This window comes from Myotis daubentonii, chromosome 5, assembly GCF_963259705.1.
Source record: "Myotis daubentonii chromosome 5, mMyoDau2.1, whole genome shotgun sequence".
In the NCBI taxonomy this organism is placed as follows: Eukaryota; Metazoa; Chordata; class Mammalia; order Chiroptera; family Vespertilionidae; genus Myotis; species Myotis daubentonii.
The window spans coordinates 109,363,389-109,385,320 of NC_081844.1; the positions used below are offsets into that span (position 1 = coordinate 109,363,389).

The following is a 21,932-nucleotide window of genomic DNA, read 5'->3' on the forward strand; positions in this document are numbered from 1 at the left end:
GAAGTTGGCCCAGGGCCTTGGCTTGGGTTCTGAGCCCACCTCTGAGCTCATCACAGCGCAGGAGGGGGGGTTAGGATTGGCCAGACCACGTCCTGTGCCCGGCGGAGGGGGGAGGCTCCCACAGGGGACCCTCGTGGCCAGGGTGGGGTCTGGGCAGGGCATAGCCTCTCAGTGCCGGAAACATAACTGGTGTCAGAGCCGAGCCGGCTCAGCAGCCTCCGCAGCCATCTCACCCGGAGTCAGCTCGCGCTGGGCCTTGAATGGAGAGGATGTGAGCATTTGTAGGACACAAGCGTTAGTGTCAAGGGCATCAAAAAGCCGCCACCAGCAGGGTCCCGGGGATTCAAGGTAGAAAGGCGACAGCTGCATGCGGAGGCAGTTAGCGTGGGGGTTTCTCCGGTTTAAGCAAAACAATTCGGTGTGAGCCCCTGGGGAGCGGCCTTGCCTCGGGGTTGATGTCAGTGCTGCTCTGTGCCCCTGCGGCAGCCCTGGGGGTGCTCTGTGCCCCTGAGGCAGCTCTGGGGGTGCTCTGTGTCCCTGAGGCAGCTCTGGGGGTGCTCTGTGCCCCTGAGGCAGCCCTGGGGGTGCTCTGTGTCCCTGAGGCAGCCCTGGGGGTGCTCTGTGTCCCTGAGGCTCAGCTCTGGGGGTGCTCTGTGCCCCTGAGGCAGCTCTGGGGGTGCTCTGTGCCCCTGAGGCAGCCCTGGGGGTGCTCTGTGCCCCTGAGGCAGCCCTGGGGGTGCTCTGTGTCCCTGAGGCTCAGCTCTGGGGGTGCTCTGTGTCCCTGCGGCAGCCCTGGGGGTGCTCTATGTCCCTGAGGCAGCCCTGGGGGTGCTCTGTGTCCCTGAGGCAGCCCTGGGGGTGCTCTGTGCCCCTGAGGCTCAGCTCTGGGGGTGCTCTGTGTCCCTGCGGCAGCCCTGGGGGTGCTCTGTGCCCCTGAGGCAGCCCTGGGGGTGCTCTATGTCCCTGAGGCAGCCCTGGGGGTGCTCTGTGTCCCTGAGGCAGCCCTGGGGGTGCTCTGTGTCCCTGAGGCTCAGCTCTGGGGGTGCTCTGTGTCCCTGCGGCAGCCCTGGGGGTGCTCTGTGCCCCTGAGGCAGCCCTGGGGGTGCTCTGTGCCCCTGCGGCAGCCCTGGGGGTGCTCTGTGTCCCTGAGGCTCAGCCCTGGGGGTGCTCTGTGCCCCTGAGGCAGCCCTGGGGGTGCTCTGTGTCCCTGAGGCAGCCCTGGGGGTGCTCTGTGCCCCTGAGGCAGCCCTGGGGGTGCTCTGTGCCCCTGAGGCAGCCCTGGGGGTGCTCTGTGTCCCTGAGGCAGCTCTGGGGGTGCTCTGTGTCCCTGAGGCAGCCCTGGGGGTGCTCTGTGCCCCTGAGGCAGCCCTGGGGGTGCTCTGTGCCCCTGAGGCAGCCCTGGGGGTGCTCTGTGCCCCTGAGGCAGCCCTGGGGGTGCTCTGTGTCCCTGAGGCAGCCCTGGGGGTGCTCTGTGTCCCTGAGGCTCAGCCCTGGGGGTGCTCTGTGCCCCTGAGGCAGCCCTGGGGGTGCTCTGTGCCCCTGAGGCAGCCCTGGGAGCTGAGGGATGTGCTGTTAGGTGCCCAGCCATGAGGCCCCGCATCTCCCCACACCTCGCTGTCCCGTCTGGAAGTTGGGGGTCAGCGCAGGCTGGGCCCACAGCAGGCGTGGAGTGTGCGGGCCTCGAGGCATCTTGGCCAGCGCTGCTCTGGAACGGCCGCCAGTCCCTCAGCGGAGCACGCTCCGTTTAAATAAGTCCCTGTTAGAGGGATGAGGGGGTGTCCCCATCAGCCATCGGGGGGCTGGCTCCCCCCCCCCAGGCCCCCAGGTTGGAGGAGGGGCTGAGGCGGCGGGCGGGCAGAGCTGGGTGCGCTGACCGCTGCCGTGTCCGCAGCGCCGCGGCATGAAGGGCAAGGCCCGCAAGCTCTTCTACAAGGCCATCGTGCGCGGCAAGGAGATGATCCGCATCGGGGACTGCGCCGTGTTCCTGTCGGCCGGCCGCCCCAACCTGCCCTACATCGGCCGCATCCAGAGCATGTGGGAGTCCTGGGGCAGCAACATGGTGGTGCGCGTCAAGTGGTTCTACCACCCGGAGGAGACCAGCCCGGGCCGGCGCCTGCACGAGGGCCAGGTGGGCACAGCGAGGGGGTGAGGGGGGCACAGCCCGGGGGTGGGGTCAGTGAGGTGGGGGGCAGCCCCGGGGGTGGGATCGGTGAGGGCAGGGGGGGCAACCCGGAGGGGGGGGTCAGTGGGGCCCGGCTCACACTGCCCGCCTCTGCCATGCAGCACTGGGACCCGAAGTCCGGCCGCAGCCTCCCGGCCGCGCTGCGAGCCTCCAGCCAGAGGAAGGACTTCATGGAGGTAGGAGGGCGCGGGGCAGGGGTGGGGGGTGGGGCCGGGCCCCCCTCGGACCCTCGCCCCGGCCAGGGCGGTCCCAGTGCCGTCAGCTCAGCGCTGTGTCCTGGTCTGTCCCTGGGTGTCAGGTCTGTCCCGTGGTGCCTGTCTGTCTCTCTTTCCGTCTCTCAGTCTCTGCCTTTTGATCGCCTGTGTTCTCTGTGTTCGCTCCTTTGTCTCTGCCTCCCAGTCTCATGTCTCTGGGTCTCCCTCAGGCTCTGGGTCCCCCTTAGCCCGCGGCCCCTCCCGGGTCTCTGTCTCGGGGTGTCTGCCCCGCGCGCCCGGGTCCGGGCAGGTCTCCCTGACGCCCCCCCCCCCCCCCCGCAGCGCGCCCTGTACCAGTCCTCCCACGTGGACGAGAACGACGTGCAGACTGTGTCGCACAAGTGCCTGGTGGTGGGCCTGGAGCAGTACGAGCAGATGCTCAAGACCAAGAAGCACCAGGACAGCGAGGGCCTGTACTACCTGGCGGGCACCTACGAGCCCACCACCGGCATGATCTTCTCCACGGACGGCGTGCCCGTGCTCTGCTGAGCGCCGGCCGCGCCGCTGCCACGCGGGCGGGCGCGGTGTGCGTGCGCGTGTGCCATGGACACGTATGCATGCATGTGTGCACACGTGTGCACACGTCTCCAGCCCCCTCTCCGACCCCCTCGGTGCCTCCCAAGAGGGGGCCCCTCTCCGCGGCCAGGGTGTGGCTCTGCCCGGCCCCAGGGCCGCGCCTCCATCCCCTCGGAAGCACTTGGCCGGGACCCCGCTCCCCCGCTGACTCGGACTGAGAGGGCGCTTCGCGGAACCAAACTGACACTCGCTCTGCGGTTCCGGCCGCTGTGAGTCCCCCCGAGGCTCCCCGTGCCCGGCCCCCTCAACGTGGAGCCCACCCTCAGCCTCCCGCCGCCCACCAGCCTCACTGACCAGGCCAGGCCTGCGCTGGGCACCTGCCAGGGGCCCGGCCCCCTACCCTCTCAGGATGCCCTGGACTTGGGGACAAAGCCAGGTGAGGCGCCCGAGCGTCGGCCAGGCGCCAGGCGGAGGGGGCTGCGTGCCCTGAGACCCCGGCCAGGGCCCACCCGCCTGGTGCAGACCCTCACACTACAGACAACCCCATGGTGCTGAAACCCTGGCGGCCAGCCCGAGGGAGGCGGCAGTTCTTACCTGTACAGTTTTATTGTACCGAGACGTTCCCCTGTATCATACACCCTTAAATGGAGTCCACTTTTTAATTATATATAAAGATAAATATATATAAATATATATAAATATAAACTTTTTAAAACTGTGAAAAAATAGCTATGAAATTATAAAAAAAAAAAGCGAACACATTCTGACGTGCAGAATATTATTTTTTATTTCCTGTTAGATTGTGAGTGTCTAGCACCCAGCTTCACGGGCCCCCCTTGTCCCAAGCACACCCCCCGCCCCCCCCGCCCCGGCCCAGGTGTACTGTACGCGCCCCCACAGGGAGGAGTTGGAGAGAGCAGAGGCTGAGGGGCCCAGAGCCCCAGGGCGGCCTGCAGAGCACTTAGCCCCGCCCTCCGGGGACGGAGGCCTGTCCAGACAATCTTAAGGGAAAGAAAAGCCAGACTTCGGTTTTATCTTTTGGGGGAATTATTGTTTAATTTGTTTAGTTTCTTTTGGAATTTTGTTTGTTGGCGAATTCTGTGTGATCTTTTTCATAAAAAGCAAAAAAGAAAAGAAAAAGCTGTAATTGGAAAGCGCGTTGTCTGGAGTGGTTCCTTTGGGGGCTGGCGGGCTCCGCAGGGGGTGGCGCTGGGGGTGGCGGGGGGCGCTGGCCTTTCAGGGCACAGGGGCTGGTGTCCGCTGGCCACTATTCACATTGGCGTTAATTTAAATGAAAGGAAAGCAAAAGTTTGTCAGTTGCACCAGCCATGATTCCCACAGGTAAAAAGCAGGGCGTTGCTAGCGGCTACTATACCGTCCATCAGGCCAGGAAGTTCTCCGGGTCAGAGTGGGGTGGGGCCTGCATTTTCTTGTTCTTTCTTTTTTTTAAAAAAAATACATTTTTAATGATTTCAGAGAGGATGAGGGAGAGAGAGAGACAAACATAAATGATGAGAGAGAGTGAGAGTCGGCTGGCATGCCCCCTACTGGAGACCCAGCCCGCAGTTGGAGCACGTGCCCTGACTGGAATGGAACCAGCACCCTGCAGACCAAGGGCAATGCTCTAGCCACTGAGCAACACTGGCCAGGGCTCATGTCTCTTTACTTATATTTGAAACAGAGCTCCCAGCCAGGCTCACACCTGAAGACGATGCTCTGGTCTGAGTGGCCCTGGGCTCTGCGGGATGGAGTGGGGTTCCCTGCAGTGGTCAGCACAGGCTGGGCCCTGGTCCTGGCGTTGCCCCATCCTCTCCCAGAGGTCAACTCCCAGCCTGAGCCTAGAAGGACCTGCCTGACAACCAGCGCACAGAACACTGGTGGCATTCTGAGCTTGGATGTACCATGGAGCATGTAGCGGCAACAGGAAGTTAGAGAGGTTAAATAAAGGACGACAGTGATCAGCCCTAACCATAACTAGAATAGTAAAAGCTTAACCCTGACACTATCCATATCCAGAACCCTATCACTAACCCTACCCCTACCCCTAACCCTAACCCTATCCGTAACCCTAACCCTATCCCTAATCCTATCCCTAACCCTAACCCTATCCCTATCCCTAACCCTATCCCTATCCCTATCCCTAACCCTAACCCTATCCCTATCCCTATCCCTGTCCCTAACCCTATCCCTAACCCTATCCCTATCCCTATCCCTATCCATATTCCTAACCCTAACCCTATCCCTATCCCTATCCCTATCCGTATCCCTAACCCTAACCCTAACCCTATCCCTATCCCTATCCCTATCCGTATCCCTAACCCTAACCCTAACCCTATCCCTATCCCTATCCCTGTCCCTAACCCTATCCCTAACCCTATCCCTATCCCTATCCATATTCCTAACCCTAACCCTAACCCTATCCCTATCCCTATCCCTATCCCTGTCCCTAACCATAACCCTAACCCTAACCCTAACCCTAACCCTAACCCTAACCCTAACCCTAACTCTATCCCTAACCCTAACCCTAACCCTATCCCAATCCCTATCCCTAACCCTATCCCTAACCCTATCCCTAACCCTATCCCTAACCCTAACCCTATCCCTATCCCTAACCCTATCCCTGTCCCTGTCCCTAACCCTAACCCTATCCTTATCCCTAACCCTAACCCTAACCCTATCCTTATCCCTAACCCTAACCCTAACCCTAACCCTAACCCTATCCCTATCCCTATCCCTAACCCTATCCCTAACCCTAACCCTAACCCTAACCCTAACCCTATCCCTATCCCTATCCCTAACCCTATCCCTAACCCTATCCCTAACCCTATCCCTAACCCTATCCCTAACCCTAACCCTAACCCTATCCCTGTCCCTGTCCCTAACCCTAACCCTATCCCTATCCCTAACCCTATCCCTGTCCCTAACCCTAACCCTATCCCTATCCTTATCCCTAACCCTAACCCTAACCCTAACCCTATCCTTATCCCTAACCCTAACCCTAACCCTAACCCTAACCCTATCCCTATCCCTATCCCTAACCCTATCCCTAACCCTAACCCTAACCCTATCCCTATCCCTATCCCTAACCCTATCCCTAACCCTATCCCTAACCCTATCCCTAACCCTAACCCTAACCCTATCCCTAACCCTATCCCTGTCCCTGTCCCTAACCCTAACCCTATCCCTATCCCTAACCCTATCCCTGTCCCTAACCCTAACCCTAACCCTATCCTTATCCCTAACCCTAACCCTAACCCTAACCCTATCCCTATCCCTATCCCTAACCCTATCCCTAACCCTATCCCTAACCCTATCCCTGTCCCTGTCCCTAACCCTAACCCTATCCCTATCCCTAACCCTATCCCTGTCCCTAACCCTAACCCTAACCCTAACCCTATCCCTATCCCTATCCCTATCCCTAACCCTATCCCTAACCCTAACCCTAACCCTATCCCTATCCCTATCCCTAACCCTATCCCTAACCCTATCCCTAACCCTATCCCTAACCCTATCCCTAACCCTAACCCTAACCCTATCCCTAACCCTATCCCTGTCCCTGTCCCTAACCCTAACCCTATCCCTATCCCTAACCCTATCCCTGTCCCTAACCCTAACCCTAACCCTATCCTTATCCCTAACCCTAACCCTAACCCTAACCCTATCCCTATCCCTATCCCTAACCCTATCCCTAACCCTATCCCTAACCCTAACCCTAACCCTATCCCTATCCCTAACCCTATCCCTGTCCCTGTCCCTAACCCTAACCCTATCCCTATCCCTAACCCTATCCCTATCCCTAACCCTATCCCTAACCCTATCCCTAACCCTATCCCTATCCCTATCCCTATCCCTAACCCTATCCCTAACCGTATCCCTAACCCTATCCCTATCCCTATCCCTATCCCTATCCCTAACCCTATCCCTATCCCTATCCCTAACCCTATCCCTATCCCTAACCCTAACCCTAACCCTATCCCTGTCCCTAACCCTAACTCTAACCCTAACTTTGTCCCTAACCCTAACCCTATCCCTATCCCTATCCCTATCCCTAACCCTATCCCTATCCCTATCCCTAACCCTATCCCTGTCCCTAACCCTAACCCTAACCCTAACCCTATCCCTTTCCTGTCCCTAACACTATTCCTAACCCTAACTCGACCAAACAATCTTAAGGGAACGAAAAGACAGACTTCCATTTTATCTTTTGGGGGAATTTTTTTTATTTATTTATTTTTATTGTTTAACTTTTTCTTTAGTTTCTGTTGGAATTTTGTTTGTTGGCGAATTCTGTGGGAACTTTTTCATAAAAAGAAAGAAAAGGAAAAGCTGTAGTTGGAAAGCGCGTTGCCTGCGGGCTCTGGGCTGGGGGGGCCTGGGCAGCGGGCGGGGCAGGAGCCGGTGTCCCCTGCGCTGCGCGGGGCGTTCATTTGAATGAGAGGAAAGCCCGTGACCAGCAGGCGGCACGCGGCCACTGGACGGCCATCAGCCGCAGGGTCTCAGGCCAGAGCGGGGCGGCCTGCAGCTCCCCCTCCCTTTCATTTGGGGCTGAGCGCCCAGCCACGCTCCCGCTGCAGCCGGGGCGGGGGGCCTGAGTGGCCCTGAGCCGGCAGATGGGGGGCAGACCCCCGGCCTGAGGCCTGGGAGCGGCTCGGTCCAGAGTCTCGGGTGGTCGCGGCCCTCCCGCACCCAGAGACGGGAGCAGCGGTGCGCCGGCGCCCCCTGGCGGCCCCCGCCCGCCCGGCCGTGGCCCACGTGGTTGCCGCACCCCCCCCTCCCCCCTCCGCCGGCCGCCTCCCCACTTCTCCTCCCAAGGGACCCACACGCAGAGGCGGACGCTGCAGCCCCGCCCTGGAGGAGGCGCACAGAACAGAATGGGCGTTTGTTCAGTCGCGCAGATCAGCACAGCCGGCGCTCCTCGCGGGTCCCGGTTCTACGTCTCAGGGGCAGGGGCAGGGCCAGCTGCCTTTGTCTTTCTGCTCCTGCACGGGGTGGGGGTGGGGGTGGGGGTGGGGGGTGTGTGGCCGTTTCCCTGACTGAGGGCCTTCGAACCCCAAATGTCTGCAGCCTCCACCGCCTCCCCACACACCTGTCCAGGCGGCCAGGCGTGGGGACCTCCTCCACCCCTGTCCCCGCCCCCTCCTAGAAACTCGGCTGGGGTGCAGGCGGGTCACTTCCCAGGTGGAAGACTGGGTCCCAGCTCTGCGGGGGGCCTTGTCCTGCCGGCCCCTCCCCCAGCCCCCCCCCCCCAACGCCTCTCAGACGCAGCAGCAGGTTCTGCTTCATCGTTTAATGGCCAGTGCGGTAGTTAGTGACAGACGGGGTGGGACACAGCGGGGGGCGGTCGCCACGCAGTGCGGTGGGTGTGGAGGGCAGGCCGACACCCCGGAGTCCCCTTAACTTGTACTGAGCCAACCTAGAGCCCCAGGGGGTCCTGGCTGGGGGGGGGGCCTCCCTGGGCTTTGCTGGATGGGGGTCAAGGCTTAGGGCTGGAGTTGACTTCAGCCAGGGGTGGGCCCCCCCACTCTGTCCTGTATCAGAGGACGGAGGAGCAGGTCCCAGGGCAGGCGGACCCCCAGGCCCGTGGCATCAGGTGGGGTCCGGGTGAGGGAGGGGTCCTGGGGGTCCAGGCTGGCACAGACTGTGGTCTGACACTCAGACCCGGAGGTCCTGGTCCTCCCAGCAAACCCGGGGTCCAGGAAAGCCAGGGCTAAGGCTGGGGGCGGAGGGCCCAGGTGAAGGGCTGGCTGGGGTGCGGTGGTGATGTGATTGGGGCGATGGAGGGGGGCCCTCAGAGCTGACCTGGGGTTGGGGTCGCCAGGAGGGACGCTGGCTGGTGACTGCTCTCCCGGGGGGACGGCTGAGACTCACGGAGCCGTGGGCACAGCGGCGGGGAGAGCGGCGTGAGGCACAGGGCACAGTGTGGGCGAGTCCAGGCTCAGCATTGAGAGTTGCGGCTCTAAGACCTTGGCGGGACCCTGGGCCGCAGTGACGGGCGGGTGCGCCCAGGCGGGTGGCGATGTTGGCACAGGAGGAGGCCGGGCCCCGCAGGCAGGGGCAGGGGCAGGGGCAGGGCTGGCCCCGGCTCAGAGGCCGGCGGGGAGGGAGGCGTTGGTGGCGGAGGTCTCGAGGCAGCCCCTGTGGGCGCCCCGGGTGAGGCTGTAGGTGCAGTAGGCCACGGCCGAGCCCAGCGTCAGCCCCGTCATGTAGGACACGGTCATGGTGTTCCCTGCGGACCGGAGCGGACCTGAGCGCCCGGGACCCGGCCGCCGGGCGCACCCCCACAACCCAATCCCACGCAGCCCCTCCGCCAAGGGCTGGGCCGAGACCGGCACCCAGGGACGCGGTGACCAGGCCGCTCCGGGGAGGGCCCTGCGAGGACTGTCACCCGTGGGCCCAGCCCTGGCGCCCTCCCCACCCACGCTCCCTCCACCTCAGCTGATGGCCTTGCCTTAAGCATCGGCCCCAAACTGGAGTCCTTCTGCTCCCCTGTCCCTTTCTTACCCCCCCAACCACCCCCACAACCGCGTCCCAACCACCGGCTGTGCAGGACCATGGTCCACTCAGAACCCAGCGCTCCTCCCAGGCCCCGCCCCGCCCCGCCCCCAGGCCCCCGCCCCGGGGCCTACACGGGCTCTTCCCTTGCAGGTCACAGGCCTTTGCTCAGGGAAGCCTGCCGGGAGCCCCCCGCCCGACTCGCCAGCCCCTTTCTCTGCGTTATTGTCTGTCGTTCTTGGTTGTCTGTCTCCCGACTGTCAGCGCGCGAAGCGCAGGATCGAGTTCTGTCACCACCGTGCCCCCAGCACGCAGGACAGCGCCCGGGGCTCAGCGGCCTCACCGCAGCTGCGGGGTGAACGCGGGAGGACTATCCCGCAGCAGCGAGCCCTGAGGGTGCCGTGGGCCGTGGCCTTGGCTTCCATGGGCCCCGGGGGCCCCGCCTGGCCGGCCTACCTGCCAGCTCCCGCTGCCGGGGCCCCACCTTGCCGGCGGCCAGGATCATGGGCACGCTGCCGAAGTAGCCGTTGCTGATGCCCATGAGCAGGGAGAAGACGCAGGGCCAGGCCGGGTGGCGCAGGGCGGGCGCGCCGCTGGGGTAGACGCACAGGATGAAGAGCGGGATGAAGACCACGCGCAGGCAGGAGCAGGCCAGCAGGTGCGTGCCCCGCCAGTCCATGGGCAGGGCCGCCAGGATCTGCGGGCGGAGCAGGCGTGTGGGCCCCGCACCCCAGCCTCCCGACGCCCTCCTGCCCGGCAGTCCCGGCTCGGTCCCGCCTGGTCCCCGGAACCCCGAGCCCGCACCCATGCAAACACGGCGCGGGGCCGGGCAGTCCGCGGGGCCTCTCGGGTGCAGCTCTGGAACCTGCTTGAGAAAGGAGGTCACCGGGCCCCGAGGGTCAGGCCGCTCTCCGAGCACAGGCGGGAGCTCTCAGACCCCCAGCTGTGCGGCCTCAGGCCAGCGGCCTCCCCTCGGAGCCCCGCGTCCTCCATTCACCCGGACGAGGCCGCGCAGGCCGGCCGGACACTGACCGCCTCCGCTCGCAGCTCAGGCCCTCTGGCTCCTCGAGCCGAGTCCGCGGGCCCTGCCCTCGGGGTCCTGGTCAGAGAGCTGGCAGCCAGGAGGGCGGGAGCTGCAGGCCGCGGGCGCCTGACACCCGGGCCGGGCTGGGGTCCACCAGGGCTCCCACCTGCACACCCAGGAGCCAGCGCCGCCGCCCAGGGCCTCCCTGCCCCCTTCCCACGGCCTGCGCCCCGCGACCCCCCACCCCCGGGCGGCGCGCACCTTGCCCACGAAGTCCGAGAGGTTGAACACGGCCATGACGAGGATGGGCAGCCACTCGCCCAGCACGCAGTGCCGGATCTCGGACTCGAGGCCGGGGAACAGGCACAGCGTGATGAAGTAGGTCACGGCGATGGACAGCATGTCGGCCCAGATGGCGCGGGCCACCACGTAGCGGTGCAGCAGCAGGGCTGTGGGGGGCTCGGTCAGCACCCTCCCTCCCCCGGCACCCCCCCCCCCCGGGCGCCACCCACAGGAGCCGCTGCCGGCCGGGCCCCACCTCGGAAGGAGGGCCAGCTCCGCTCCACTCTCGCCTGCGGCACGTCAAAGCGCGTGTAGGCTCCCTGGTCGCCGGCGGTCACCTCGTGGACCGGGCTGTCCTTCGGGGACCCGCTGTTGGCCAGGGCCGGGCCTTGGTTCTCCTGGAGGACGGGGTGTGTCAGGGTTTGGGGGGGCCCTGCTGCTCTTACTTCCCCAACACAGAGCTCCTCCCGCCTGAGCCTCGCAGCTTTCCCCTCTGTTCCCAGTGCCGGTCCCGTGGCCCTGCACGCCTCCCTCCCCGGCACACGCGGGGTCTCAGCCTGGGGCGCCTCCTCGGGAACCCCCGGACCAGGAAGCGGCCCCCCGTTCCCGTCCTTTCCCAGCACGCCGCCCTCTGCCCGCCTCGGGGTCTCTGAGATCCAAGGGGGACTGTCCCGGGCTCACTGGCCCAGGGGGGAGACTCGCTGGGTCAGCGTCCCTGCGAACGCCCCGCTCTCCCCGCCCCGCCCGCCAGGGGGCGGCCTCCTGAGCCGCGTCCTGCACCCGCGGCCCGGGCCACGCAGCCTCCGCCCCAGACGCGGGACTCACGAAGCAGACGTCCCCGGCGGCCACGTCGTGGTGCACGCGGTAGCCCCGGGGGCCCGCATGGCCGTCGCGGGGCCGCACCGTGTGGTGGCGCACGAAGCGGCTGCGCCGGACCAGCAGGTGCAGCAGGAAGCAGAGCAGCTCGAGGCCGGCGGAGACCAGGAAGAAGATGAGGGTGCTGGCGCGCTCGCCCCGCAGCAGCAGCTTGGTGACGATGCGGCTCAGGGACACCATCACGCCCGCCGTGCCTGCGGGAGGGCCGGGCTCCCCTCAGCCCCGCACAGCCCCCCTCAGCCCCTGCACCCCATTAACCCCCCCCACACACCCCTCAGCCCCTGCACCCCCATTAGCCCCCCACCCCTCAGCCCCTGCACCCCCATTAGCCCCCCACAAACCCCCTTCAGCCCCGCACAGCCCCCCTCAGCCCCCCATACACCCCTCCGCCCCCCCACACCCCTCAGCCCCCGCTACCCCCCTCAGCCCCCGCACCCCCCTTCAGCCCCCCACCCCTATCAGCCCCCCATACACCCCTCAGGCCCCCCCCACACCCCTCAGCCCCCGCTACCCCCCCTCAGCCCCCGCACACACCCCTCAGCCCCCCTCAGCACCCACACACACCCCTCAGCCCCGCACAGCTCCCCTCAGCCCCCCTCAGCTCCGCACACCCAGCCCCCACTGAGCCCCCCTGCACAGTCGCCCCCAGCCCTGCCGGTCCTGGGTTGCTCTACCCATGGGCCCCTCTCCTGCCTGGGCACCAGGCCCTCTGCCTCCACTCCAGTCCGCCCAGCGCTGCCCAGCCCCCAGACAGGCAGTGAGCTGCCACCACGTGCCCACCCAGACCACCTCCCCGACACGGCTGCTCACTCCCCGGGAGCACTGGCCAAGTGCCTGCTGGGGGCGCAGCGGGGATGGCAGGGGAGAGAGGGTGCACAGCCGCGGGGATGGTGGGGGGGCAGCAGGGCCCAGGGCCGGCCGGCGGGCGGGGCGCTGTGGGCTCATGTGTGCGGAGCCGAAAGGGAGCAGCTGACTGACCCTGGCCTGGCCCTGCAGGGAGGAGGGAGGCCGCCCAGACCCAGGCGCTTCCGAGAGCGGCCCTAGGGCGGGGGTGGCGGGCCTGGGAAAGCGAGTCTGAGAAGCAAGGGCGGTGCCGGGCGGGGTGGCTCGGGGGCCCGCTGCTCCGAGGAGAGCTGTGCTGAGGTGTGGCAGCCCTTGTGGTACAGGAGAGCTACCCTCAGACACAAACGGACACACATGCAGACACACACAAACACACGCACATAGACACACATGCACAGAGACACACGGACACACATGCACGGACACACACATGCAGACATACAGACACACATGCGCACACATGCACACACATAAACACACAGAGAGACAGACATACATGCACAGACACGCACGGACACACACATGCACAGACACGCACGGACACACATGCAGGCATACGGACACACATGCACACACACATTGACACACATGCCCACAGACACACAGATACACACAGACGCACACAGGCACAGGCACACACAGGCACGCACACATAGACACACATGCATACACAGAGACATGCATGCAGACATACACACATGCACACAGACACACACATGCAGACGCACACATGCACACAGACACACGTGCACGCACACACATGCTGACACAAAGTGCACACCACATGCAGGCGTAGGCACTCCCAGACCCAGGCCCACGCTTGGAGGCACAGCTCCCCAGTGACACGGCTGCCCCAGCCAGGCCGGCCCAGAGCTGGTGACCCTGGGAGGAGCCTCAGAGGCCGGGCAGCCCGGTGCCCGCCAGCCCCCGCCCCCGGGGCTGCCCGTACTCACTCTCCCCGGTCATCACCCCCTGGGTGTACCGCTTGGGCAGCATCCCCGTGTACCCGTAGAAGCTGGATTGCTGCACTTGAGAGAGAGAGAGAGGGAGAGAGAGGGGAGCGGCCATGACACCGCTAGCTCCTGCAGCGGAACACACGCCCCCGGTTGAGAACACTGCAGGCGAGGGCGAGGGCGCGGGCGCGGGCGCGGGCAACAGGACACCGTCAGCACCGCTGGGGGCGGAGGTGCGGGGCCCGGCCACCTCGCTGGGCAGGGAAACAGCTCCGTCCCCAGGCGGGCGTGTCCTGCCCCCTCGCACCTGTCTCGGCGCAGCCGGGCGCCCTGACCCGTCTGCCCGATGAAATGACACGCTCCCTCTGCATAAGGCAGAGAACAGCCCGGGGGATGCCCAGTCTCTCTGCCCCCGCAGCGGCGACCGGGGGGGGGCCCACGGTACAGATGGGGCCACTGTCCGCCCGCGTTGCTGGAGACTGAGTTCCATCCACGTGTGGAATGTGGAGCAAGAGCCAGAGAGAAGTCTTGTTTTTTCAGCTGCTGAGCTTTCTGGCTCACTTGTTGCTGCAGCACAGCCTCTCTCATCCTCACCGACACGGGGACAGGGAGCGGGGCAGGGCAGTGAGCAAATCCCCGCCCAGGGCAGCCCTGAGCAGGCGGGGCTGCCCGCTCCTACCCGCACTGGATTTGGTTTTGTCTTGTTTTTTGTAAATTCAGTTTAATTGAAACGAGAAGAAACAGACTGACCCAGTGTGGCTTGCAGCGTCTCTAAACATGATGAACTCTGGAGCCTCTCAGAATCACCGAAGAGATGCCTGCAGGCTCAGCAGTCACCTACCAGCACTTGTTCTCTTAACACAGACCTGAGTGCCCGCCCGGGTGAGGACATTAGCTCAAGAAGCCTTGGTCTGCCCAGCCGACGCGGTTGAGCATCGACCTATGAACCAGGAGGTTCGATTCCCGGTCAGGGCACAGGCCCGGGTTGCGGGCTCGGTCCCCAGTGTGGGGCGTGGAGGAGGCAGCCGATCAGTGATTCTCTCTCATCATTGATATTTCTAACTCTCTCTCCCTTCCTCTCTGAAATCAATAATAATAATAAAAAAACGTATTTTAAAAAAAGCAGCCTTGGTTTCATTCACACCAAATGGCTCCCTGGCTGAGGCGCCCTTAGCCCTGGGCCTTGAAGCTGGGAGGAGGGAGAGGGAGGGACCGAGCCGCCCACCTCCCACGCCAACGGGGCAGGGGCGGGATGGGCCAAGGACACGAAGAGGCTCAGGGCCCCCACCTGTCCCTCCTCCCTCCCCCGGCCCCTACCTGTGCAGCCAAAGGCCACGGTGCCCACAGCGGCCAGGTTGATGGCATAGGCCTGGTGCCTGGAGAAGAGCTGCAGCCACACGTCACAGATGCTGATAAAGAGGAGGGGACCCAAAGCCAAGAGGTAGCCTGCGGGGGAGGGACGGGAGTGGTCGGGGGGTGGGGCGGGCTCCACTCGCCCACCTCTCCTGCCGTGCCAGGTGGAGGTGCCCTCGCTCTGCCGCTGCCCTTCGTACCCGGGTTGCTGGGATGCCTTGGGGTCTAAGAGGGGCACCGGAAGGCTTCCTGGAGGAGGTGCCGGCCCTCGAAGCTGATGTCAACAGAGAGGAGTGGGAAAGGGACGCGGACTAGGCCGAGGGGAGAGCTGGGCCCGGACGCCAGGGCCACAAACCTCCCAGGCGCAGACAATGCGCGGCGCGCGGGGCACCCACCACGGGCCTGGCCTCGTGTCCACAGAGTCCTGCACGCTTCCCGGGGGGCCCGTGTTGCAGGCAGGAGCGAGGTGCGGGAAGCGGGTGAGTGGGGGGCGGGGAAGCGGGTGAGTGGGGGGCGGGAAGCGGGTGAGTGGGGTGCGGGGAAGCGGGTGAGTGGGGGGCGGGGAAGCGGGTGAGTGGGGGGCGGGGAAGCGGGTGAGTGGGGTGTGGGGAAGCGGGTGAGTGGGGGGCGGGGAAGCGGGTGAGTGGGGGGCGGGAAGCGGGTGAGTGGGGGGCGGGAAGCGGGTGAGTGGGGTGTGGGGAAGCGGGTGAGTGGGGGGCGGGAAGCGGGTGAGTGGGGGGCGGGGAAGCGGGTGAGTGGGGGGCGGGGAAGCGGGTGAGTGGGGGGCGGGAAGCGGGTGAGTGGGGTGCGGGGAAGCGGGTGAGTGGGGGGCGGGGAAGCGGGTGAGTGGGGGGCGGGGAAGCGGGTGAGTGGGGTGTGGGGAAGCGGGTGAGTGGGGGGCGGGAAGCGGGTGAGTGGGGGGCGGGGAAGCGGGTGAGTGGGGGGCGGGAAGCGGGTGAGTGGGGGGCGGGGAAGCGGGTGAGTGGGGAGCGGGAAGCGGGTGAGTGGGGGGCGGGGAAGCGGGTGAGTGGGGGGCGGGGAAGCGGGTGAGTGGGGGGCGGGGAAGCGGGTGAGTGGGGAGCGGGAAGCGGGTGAGTGGGGGGCGGGGAAGCGGGTGAGTGGGGAGCGGGGAAGCGGGTGAGTGGGGGGCGGGGAAGCGGGTGAGTGGGGGGCGGGGAAGCGGGTGAGTGGGGTGTGGGGAAGCGGGTGAGTGGGGGGCGGGGAAGCGGGTGAGTGGGGAGCGGGAAGCGGGTGAGTGGGGGGCGGGGAAGCGGGTGAGTGGGGGGCGGGGCGCACCGGCCGTGATCCTCGTGTGCAGGCTCAGCCGCTCCACCAGCACGTTGTTCAGCAGCACGGCCGCCAGCGCCACCAGGATGTAGGTGAGGCTCATGTCGAACACGATGGAGGTGCCTGTGGGGGCAGCAGCGCTCAGGGGGGCCCAGCCCAGCCCCCCCCACCAGGCGCCGCCTCCTCTCTAGGCTGGCCCGAGGGGCGGCCCCCCCCCCCCTCCCGTCACTCAGCAGCTCACAGCCGAGCCGGGTTCCCACGCGGGCCGCGGGGTGCGGGGTGCGGGGTGCGGGGTGCGGGGCTGAGCGGCTGGGCCCCGGGGCAGCGGGCGGGCGGGACCCACCTGGGAACTTGTGGTGCAGGTAGTCCACGTCGGTGATGAAGCTGTTGTAGGGCAGCAGGAAGCCCACGCCGGCCAGCAGCATGGCGAAGTAGATGGCGTGGTAGCGGTCGTCGGGCGCCCGCCCCTCTGCCCGAGACCAGGCGCAGGTGAGCCCGCACGGCCGCCCGCTCCGCAGTCTGATCCCACAGGCTGTTTCCTCGGGGCTCAGAGAGGCGCAGGCGGCCGGGCCAGAACCAGGCCTGGGCCCCTCCCGCCGCCCTCCTCGCGGCCGCTCCCCTCTCCACGGGGGAGGCGCCTGCTGCCAGCGAAGTGACCCCGCGACCCGTCACCCCAGATGGAAGTGCACCCCGGGTCAGCTCATGAGGGGCCATGTGCCTCCCCCCGGACCAGGCCCCCAGCCAGAGGGGCCCCTCAGCCTGGCGCCGTCCCCGCCTGGAGAGGCGGCCGGAGGTGAAGGGCACCCCTATCCGCCCGGCACACGGGGCCACCCCCGCTTTGGCCAGACACAGACCTCCCCGCACCTCGCTCACCGGAGTCCGAGTCCGTGAGAATCGGGGCGCCCCTGGCCGCACCGTCCCGGCCCCGGGCTGCCCCCGCGGCCGCCTCCTCCTCCAGCTGGCAGCGGTCGAAGCTGAAGCTCGTCACCACGCTCCGGCCTGGCCTGCCCGCCGCGCCGGGCTCCTTGAGGCGCTGGCTGCCCACGGAGCCCATGGCGCCCGGGCTGCGGAGAGAGGGGGGCTGAGGGCCCGGAGGGGAGGCCCTGCCGCTGCCCGGCCACCAGGCCTGCACCCGCCTCCTCGCTGTCCCCCCCTGCGGTGAGCCCTCCGCCCACATGTCCCCTGCCTGCCCGGGGAGGCGGGCGCGGCGGGAAATAGACGGGGGGAGAGCGTTTTGGGGGTTTGATGCCAGGGCTTGGCGAGCAGTCAGGGCAGACACTGCTGAACGCACACAGGGTCCCCAGGGCCCTCTGGGAGGAGGGGCCGTCGTCACTCCACAGCGAGGAGCGCAAGCAGTGGGGTGCACACCCCACCCCGCCACCCGGGTCTCGCAGGCAGTCAAGCCGGGAGCCCCGAGGCAAACCCAGGCCTGTGGACACGGACCCGTCACGGCCGCTCAGGGGCCACCCCTTCCCTGGCAGCAAGTCCTCCCCTCGGTCTTGCCTTCGTTTCTCTTGCTTCAGTTCACACCTGCCGGCCCTTCTCTTTGAAGGAAAGAAAGGAGCTAATTGATCGGCGAGGGGGAGACAGGCCGGTGCACGCCTGCCCCCCTGGCCCTGCCCACCTGTGTGTGTGTGTGTGGGGGGCAGTTTGTTACTTAAAATATTTATCAACTTGTGTTTCTCATGACCGCACTCATTTATCTGACCGCAAAGAGGATTGTGCTCCCTGGAGATGATCGTGGCAGAGACGGGCACCGTGGCATCAGCCCTGAGAGCGGCACCGCTGGGTCCTGGGGCCCCACGTGCCCGGGGTTACCACAAAGCCCTCCGAGGAGGGCCCACAGCTGCGCTCAGCCCGCTCCCTCTCTCTTTCCTTTTTGTTTGTTAATCCTCACCCGAGGATATTTTCTCCCTTGATTTTCAGAGAGAATGGAAGGCGGGAGGCAGCAGGGGAGAGAGAGAGAGAGAAACATCGATGTGAGAGACACAGGACTGGCTGCCTCCTGCACGTGCCCTGACTGGGGCCAGGGGTGGAACCTGCAATCCAGGTACATGTCCTTGACCTTGGCCGGGATTTGAACCTGTGACCTTCTGGTGCTCAGGCTGACGCTCTAACCACTGAGCGACCAGCCAGGGCATCCCTCACCTCCCTTTCTGCCTGCGCATTTCCTTCAGCTCTCCTGCCTCAGTTTACCCACTCCCTAGCCTCCAGGGGCTGCCCACGGTGCCCCTCTCCTGGCTCCCCATAGACTTTTACGGGCGCCAGGGCCGTCCCTGCTTCCAGGTTGGTCCTAGGGGTGGGGCAGTTCTGCCCCCGAGCTGGGGCTGGCCAGCTGGTGGGCACCACAAGCAGTGGGCAAGGGGAGGGGCCTTCTCCCTCTGGTGGCTGGGAAGCCAGACACCCCCCGCAGGACCCCTTCTCCCCGAGCCCCGCCCTGGGCCTCCGCCACAGCTGGGGCCGGCGGAGCAGGGCACCGGGCGAGCTGGGCCCGGATTTGGATCACTGTGGCCTCGGGCAGGGTCCCCCTGGAGGCCTGGAGACCTCGGCGCCCACCCGCTTCCCCGCAGACGCGAGGGGCGAGGAAGGGGCCAGCGGCAGAGCGGCGGCGGCCACCACAGGCTCCGCCTGCCGGGATGGAGGCCCCACACCCGGCCCAGGGCCTGCTCAGCAGATCGGGAGACACCCCGCGGACAGTGTCGCCTGGCCTCCGCCTGAGGTCTCTGTCTGGCTGGCAGGCTGTGCCACCGGGAAGGCGATGGCTCAGCAGGAAGCAGGCAGCGGCCGCACACACGGGGCCCAGCCACCATCCCCACGCGCTCCCCAGGCCCCTCCTGGAGGAGGGGGGCCCTGGCTCCCCTGCCGTTAGCCCAGGGCCCTAACATACTGTGGCCGGGGCAGGGCCAGGCTGCGCAGGTGGCAGCAGGGGGTGCACTGAGGAGGCGCCCCCACCTCTCCGGGCCACAGGCTCCAATCCCCCCTCCCCGGTCCTCATGCTCAGAGCCTCAGGTCGCCCCAGCCCCCTCCCCCTCCCCCCGTCCCCCTTTAATTAAACTTTAGAGCAAGCACAGGGGCTGAAAGAGGCAAGACTGGACGGGGCTCTCCTCTGCCCCCCACTCCCTCTGGGACCCCCTCTGTGCCCCCCCAGGGGGCCCTGAGAGACGACAGGCCACCCCTGGCCTCAGTTTCCCCACCTCCCAGCTGTGGCCGAGGAAGGTGGCGTCCTCCCGAGCGGGGTGGCTCCAGGGAGGGCGGCCTCAGTGAGGGCCCGGGCTCCCAGCCCCACAGTCCCCAAACCGGCTCCTGCCTCTCTCTGTGGGTGGGCAGCTGAGCAGAGCCACACCCAGGGCTTGTGCCCGCTGACCCCCGCTGGTCCCTGGTTTCGCTGTGACTGAGTGGATGCTGGCTCTGAGTGTGCCCCGGGCACTGTGAGGTATGGGGTGCCCGGACCCCCGGCCAGGCTGACCCCTCAGGGGCTGGTCCACCCTCAGAGCCGGATGCAGCTGGGCAGCTGGCCGCCCTTGGCTGCCCGCCCCGTGCCCAGGCCGGCCAGGAGCTCTCTGCTGCCCGCCCCCCAATCCTGCCCAAGGACAGTGGGCTTAGATGCGGGGTCACCCCGTTCCGGAGCCTCCCAGGGAGCTGCGCGGGCCTGGCGCTGGCCGGGGCTGGACCAGGAGCCGCCACCCTGGTCCCCGCAGTTTGCAGCGCTCACAGCACGCGCCCCCCCCGCCCCCCTCTGTCTGCCCCGCCCCATCCCAACAAAGTTGGCTCCCAGGCCCGCGCCCCGCAAAGGGCAGACCCCCCCCCCCTGCGAGGTGCCCGCCCCCCTCCCCGCACAGGCCCCGCCTCTGCCAGCGGCCTGTCCAGGAGCCGGGACAGGGGGGCCGCTGGGAAGGGCGAGGGGAGAGAGGGGGCCAGGGGGGACTGCAGGTGCGAGGACCCTGAGCCCGTGCCCGTGCTGTGCCCGGGAGGAGGGGCGCCCGGACCGAGCAGGGCAGGCCGGGCCACGGCCTCTGCCGCTTCCCAGGGCGGGGCGGGCGCTCGCAGCCGGGCTGATGGGGGGCGGGGGGCGGGGGGCTGGAGCGGCGGGGGTGGGAGGCCCCCCTTCCCGGGACGGGGCGTGGGTGGGGACTTAGGGTCCCCGGGGTCACGTGCCCGCGTCCCTGGACTTGGCGGCCGAGCCGGCGGAGCGGGCCGCGCGCCGCAGACAAAGGCTCCGACAGGTCCCCGCATCCCGGCCGCCCCGCCCGCCCGCCGCCTCCGCGGCCCCCGCTTACCTCGGCCTGGCCCGGCCTGGGGTCCCCGGCGCTCTGCACCCGCCCGCGCCCGTCGCCCCCGCGCCGGGACCCCTGGGCGCCCGCGCCCCCCACCCCGCGCCCCGCCTCGGGCCGGGCGCCGCGGGCGTCCTGCGTGGGTCCCGGTCGGCCGGCCCCCAGGTCGGCGTGCGCGTCCCGGGGGCGCAGAGGCAGCGGCGAGCACAGCCAGGGGCCCGCGCTCCGCCCCCCGCGGAGCCCCGCCCGCCTCCCCCCCTGCCCCCGCCCCCCCCTCCCCTCCCCGCGGCTCCGCAGAGGCGGGCGGGGCCCAGCTGAGTCTCCCGGACCCCAGAGGGGGGCAGTGGCGGCGACCCGGTGACCTGCGGCTGACCTAGCACGCCCGGCACCCCCTAACCCCAGGCCTTGGACCCCCCACCCCCCGCCCTCCGACCCCAGGTCCGCAGGGAGGAGGCTCCCGCGCGGGATAGTTGAGCGGGACAGGTCTCCCGGGGGCAGACTCAGAGTTTGGGAGCCCCTGCGCTGGGGGCCCGGGGATCCGTTAGGTTTAGGGGCTGCGGCGGCTCCCGGTGCACCCCGGCTGGCCCCCGGGGCTCTCGGTGCTCCCTGGCCGGCTCCCGGGCTCTCTATGCTCCCTGGCCGGCCCCCGGGCTATCAGTGCTCCCTGGCTGGCCCCCGGGGCTCCCGGTGCTCCCTGGCCGGCCCCCCGTCTCCCGGTGCTCCCTGGCCGGCCCCCCCGGCTCCCGGTGCTCCCTGGCTGGCCCCCCGGCTCCCGGGGCCCCCCGGCCGGCCTGGGGCTGAGGCTGTGCATGGGCGTCAGCTGAGTGCCCTCTCCACCCAGTGCGGTCACCTGGGTGCGATTCCCACAGGTGCATGCGGGCTGCTACCCCGCTGCCCTCCGCTCACTTTCAACCAGACTAGCTCCTCCTCCCGCCTGGACCGCCCAGCGTCACCCGGGAGCTCTCCCCCCAACCGGCCCCCCACCCCCCGTGCCTCTGCCTGCGCTGTGCCCGCACCTGCTCACAGGGCTGTGCCCGTAACTTGGAAGCCTGGGCGCCCAGAGTAGAGGCCCGGGGGCATGGCGGCCTGGCACACAGCAGGAGCCTCATGTTTGCGAGCTGGGTGCCCGATTCGGGGATGGAGTGAAGTGTCTGATGGGGTCGGCCTATGTGCGCGGGTGGGGTGTGTCCCGGCTCTCTGGGCCAGTTTACCCAAGTCATTACTTTTAATCCTCACCTGAGGGTATTTTTCCATGGTTTTCAGAGGGAAAGACAGAAATATCCATGTGTTGGATTGGTTGCCACCTTCCTGCACGTGCCCAGACCAGGGAGGAGCCTGTAACCGAGGTCCGTCCCCTCTATCTGACCCTTCCGTCTATAGACTGACGCTCTACCCACTGAGCCAAACTGGCCAGGGCCAAGTCATTACTCTTTTAAAAAATATATATATATTTTATTGATTTTTTACAGAGAGGAAAAGAGAGGGATAGAGTTAGAAACATCAATGAGAGAGAAACATCGATCAGCTGCCTCCTGCACACTCCCCACTAGGAATGTGTCCAAAACCAAGGTACATGCCCGTGACTGGAATCGAACCTGG

At 66.6% G+C, this 21,932-nt stretch overlaps 2 protein-coding genes across 7 annotated transcripts in view; one reads left to right on the forward strand and one right to left on the reverse strand.

The window, feature by feature from the left end:
• Positions 1-4,106, forward strand: part of TNRC18 (trinucleotide repeat containing 18) — a 77,193-nt gene extending 73,087 nt beyond the window's left edge. For all 6 annotated transcript variants that reach the window (XM_059699362.1, XM_059699365.1, XM_059699364.1 and 3 more), the window contains 3 exons: positions 1,892-2,128; positions 2,284-2,358; positions 2,719-4,106. In XM_059699362.1, the coding sequence (XP_059555345.1) occupies positions 1,892-2,128; positions 2,284-2,358; positions 2,719-2,925 (519 nt within the window). In that variant the 3' untranslated portion in view covers positions 2,926-4,106. The remainder of the gene's footprint in view (positions 1-1,891; positions 2,129-2,283; positions 2,359-2,718) is intronic.
• Positions 4,107-8,224: 4,118 nt separating this feature from the next.
• Positions 8,225-20,542, reverse strand: SLC29A4 (solute carrier family 29 member 4). Its single transcript, XM_059699374.1, has 11 exons — positions 20,340-20,542; positions 16,936-17,126; positions 16,406-16,531; positions 16,072-16,185; positions 14,740-14,868; positions 13,423-13,497; positions 11,576-11,820; positions 11,007-11,148; positions 10,730-10,917; positions 9,901-10,141; positions 8,225-9,178 (listed from the first exon to the last, which is right to left on the reverse strand). The coding sequence occupies exons 2-11, from the start codon at positions 17,114-17,116 to the stop codon at positions 9,036-9,038; spliced, it is 1,584 nt and encodes a 527-aa protein (XP_059555357.1). The 5' UTR covers positions 17,117-17,126; positions 20,340-20,542; the 3' UTR covers positions 8,225-9,035.
• Positions 20,543-21,932: the final 1,390 nt, after the last annotated feature.

What these genes read in the sequence shown, in the direction of transcription:
- SLC29A4 (XM_059699374.1), bottom strand. Translation starts at nt 17,116, where the DNA reads ATGGGCTCCGTGGGCAGCCAGCGCCTCAAGGAGCCCGGCGCGGCGGGC. An exon ending in TCTCACGGACTCGGACTCCG is followed by an intron (nt 16,532 to 16,935) that starts GTGAGCGAGGTG and finishes GGTCTCGGGCAG; the next exon opens with AGGGGCGGGCGCCCGACGAC. An exon ending in GCACACGAGGATCACGGCCG is followed by an intron (nt 14,869 to 16,071) that starts GTGCGCCCCGCC and finishes CCTCCCCCGCAG; the next exon opens with GCTACCTCTTGGCTTTGGGT.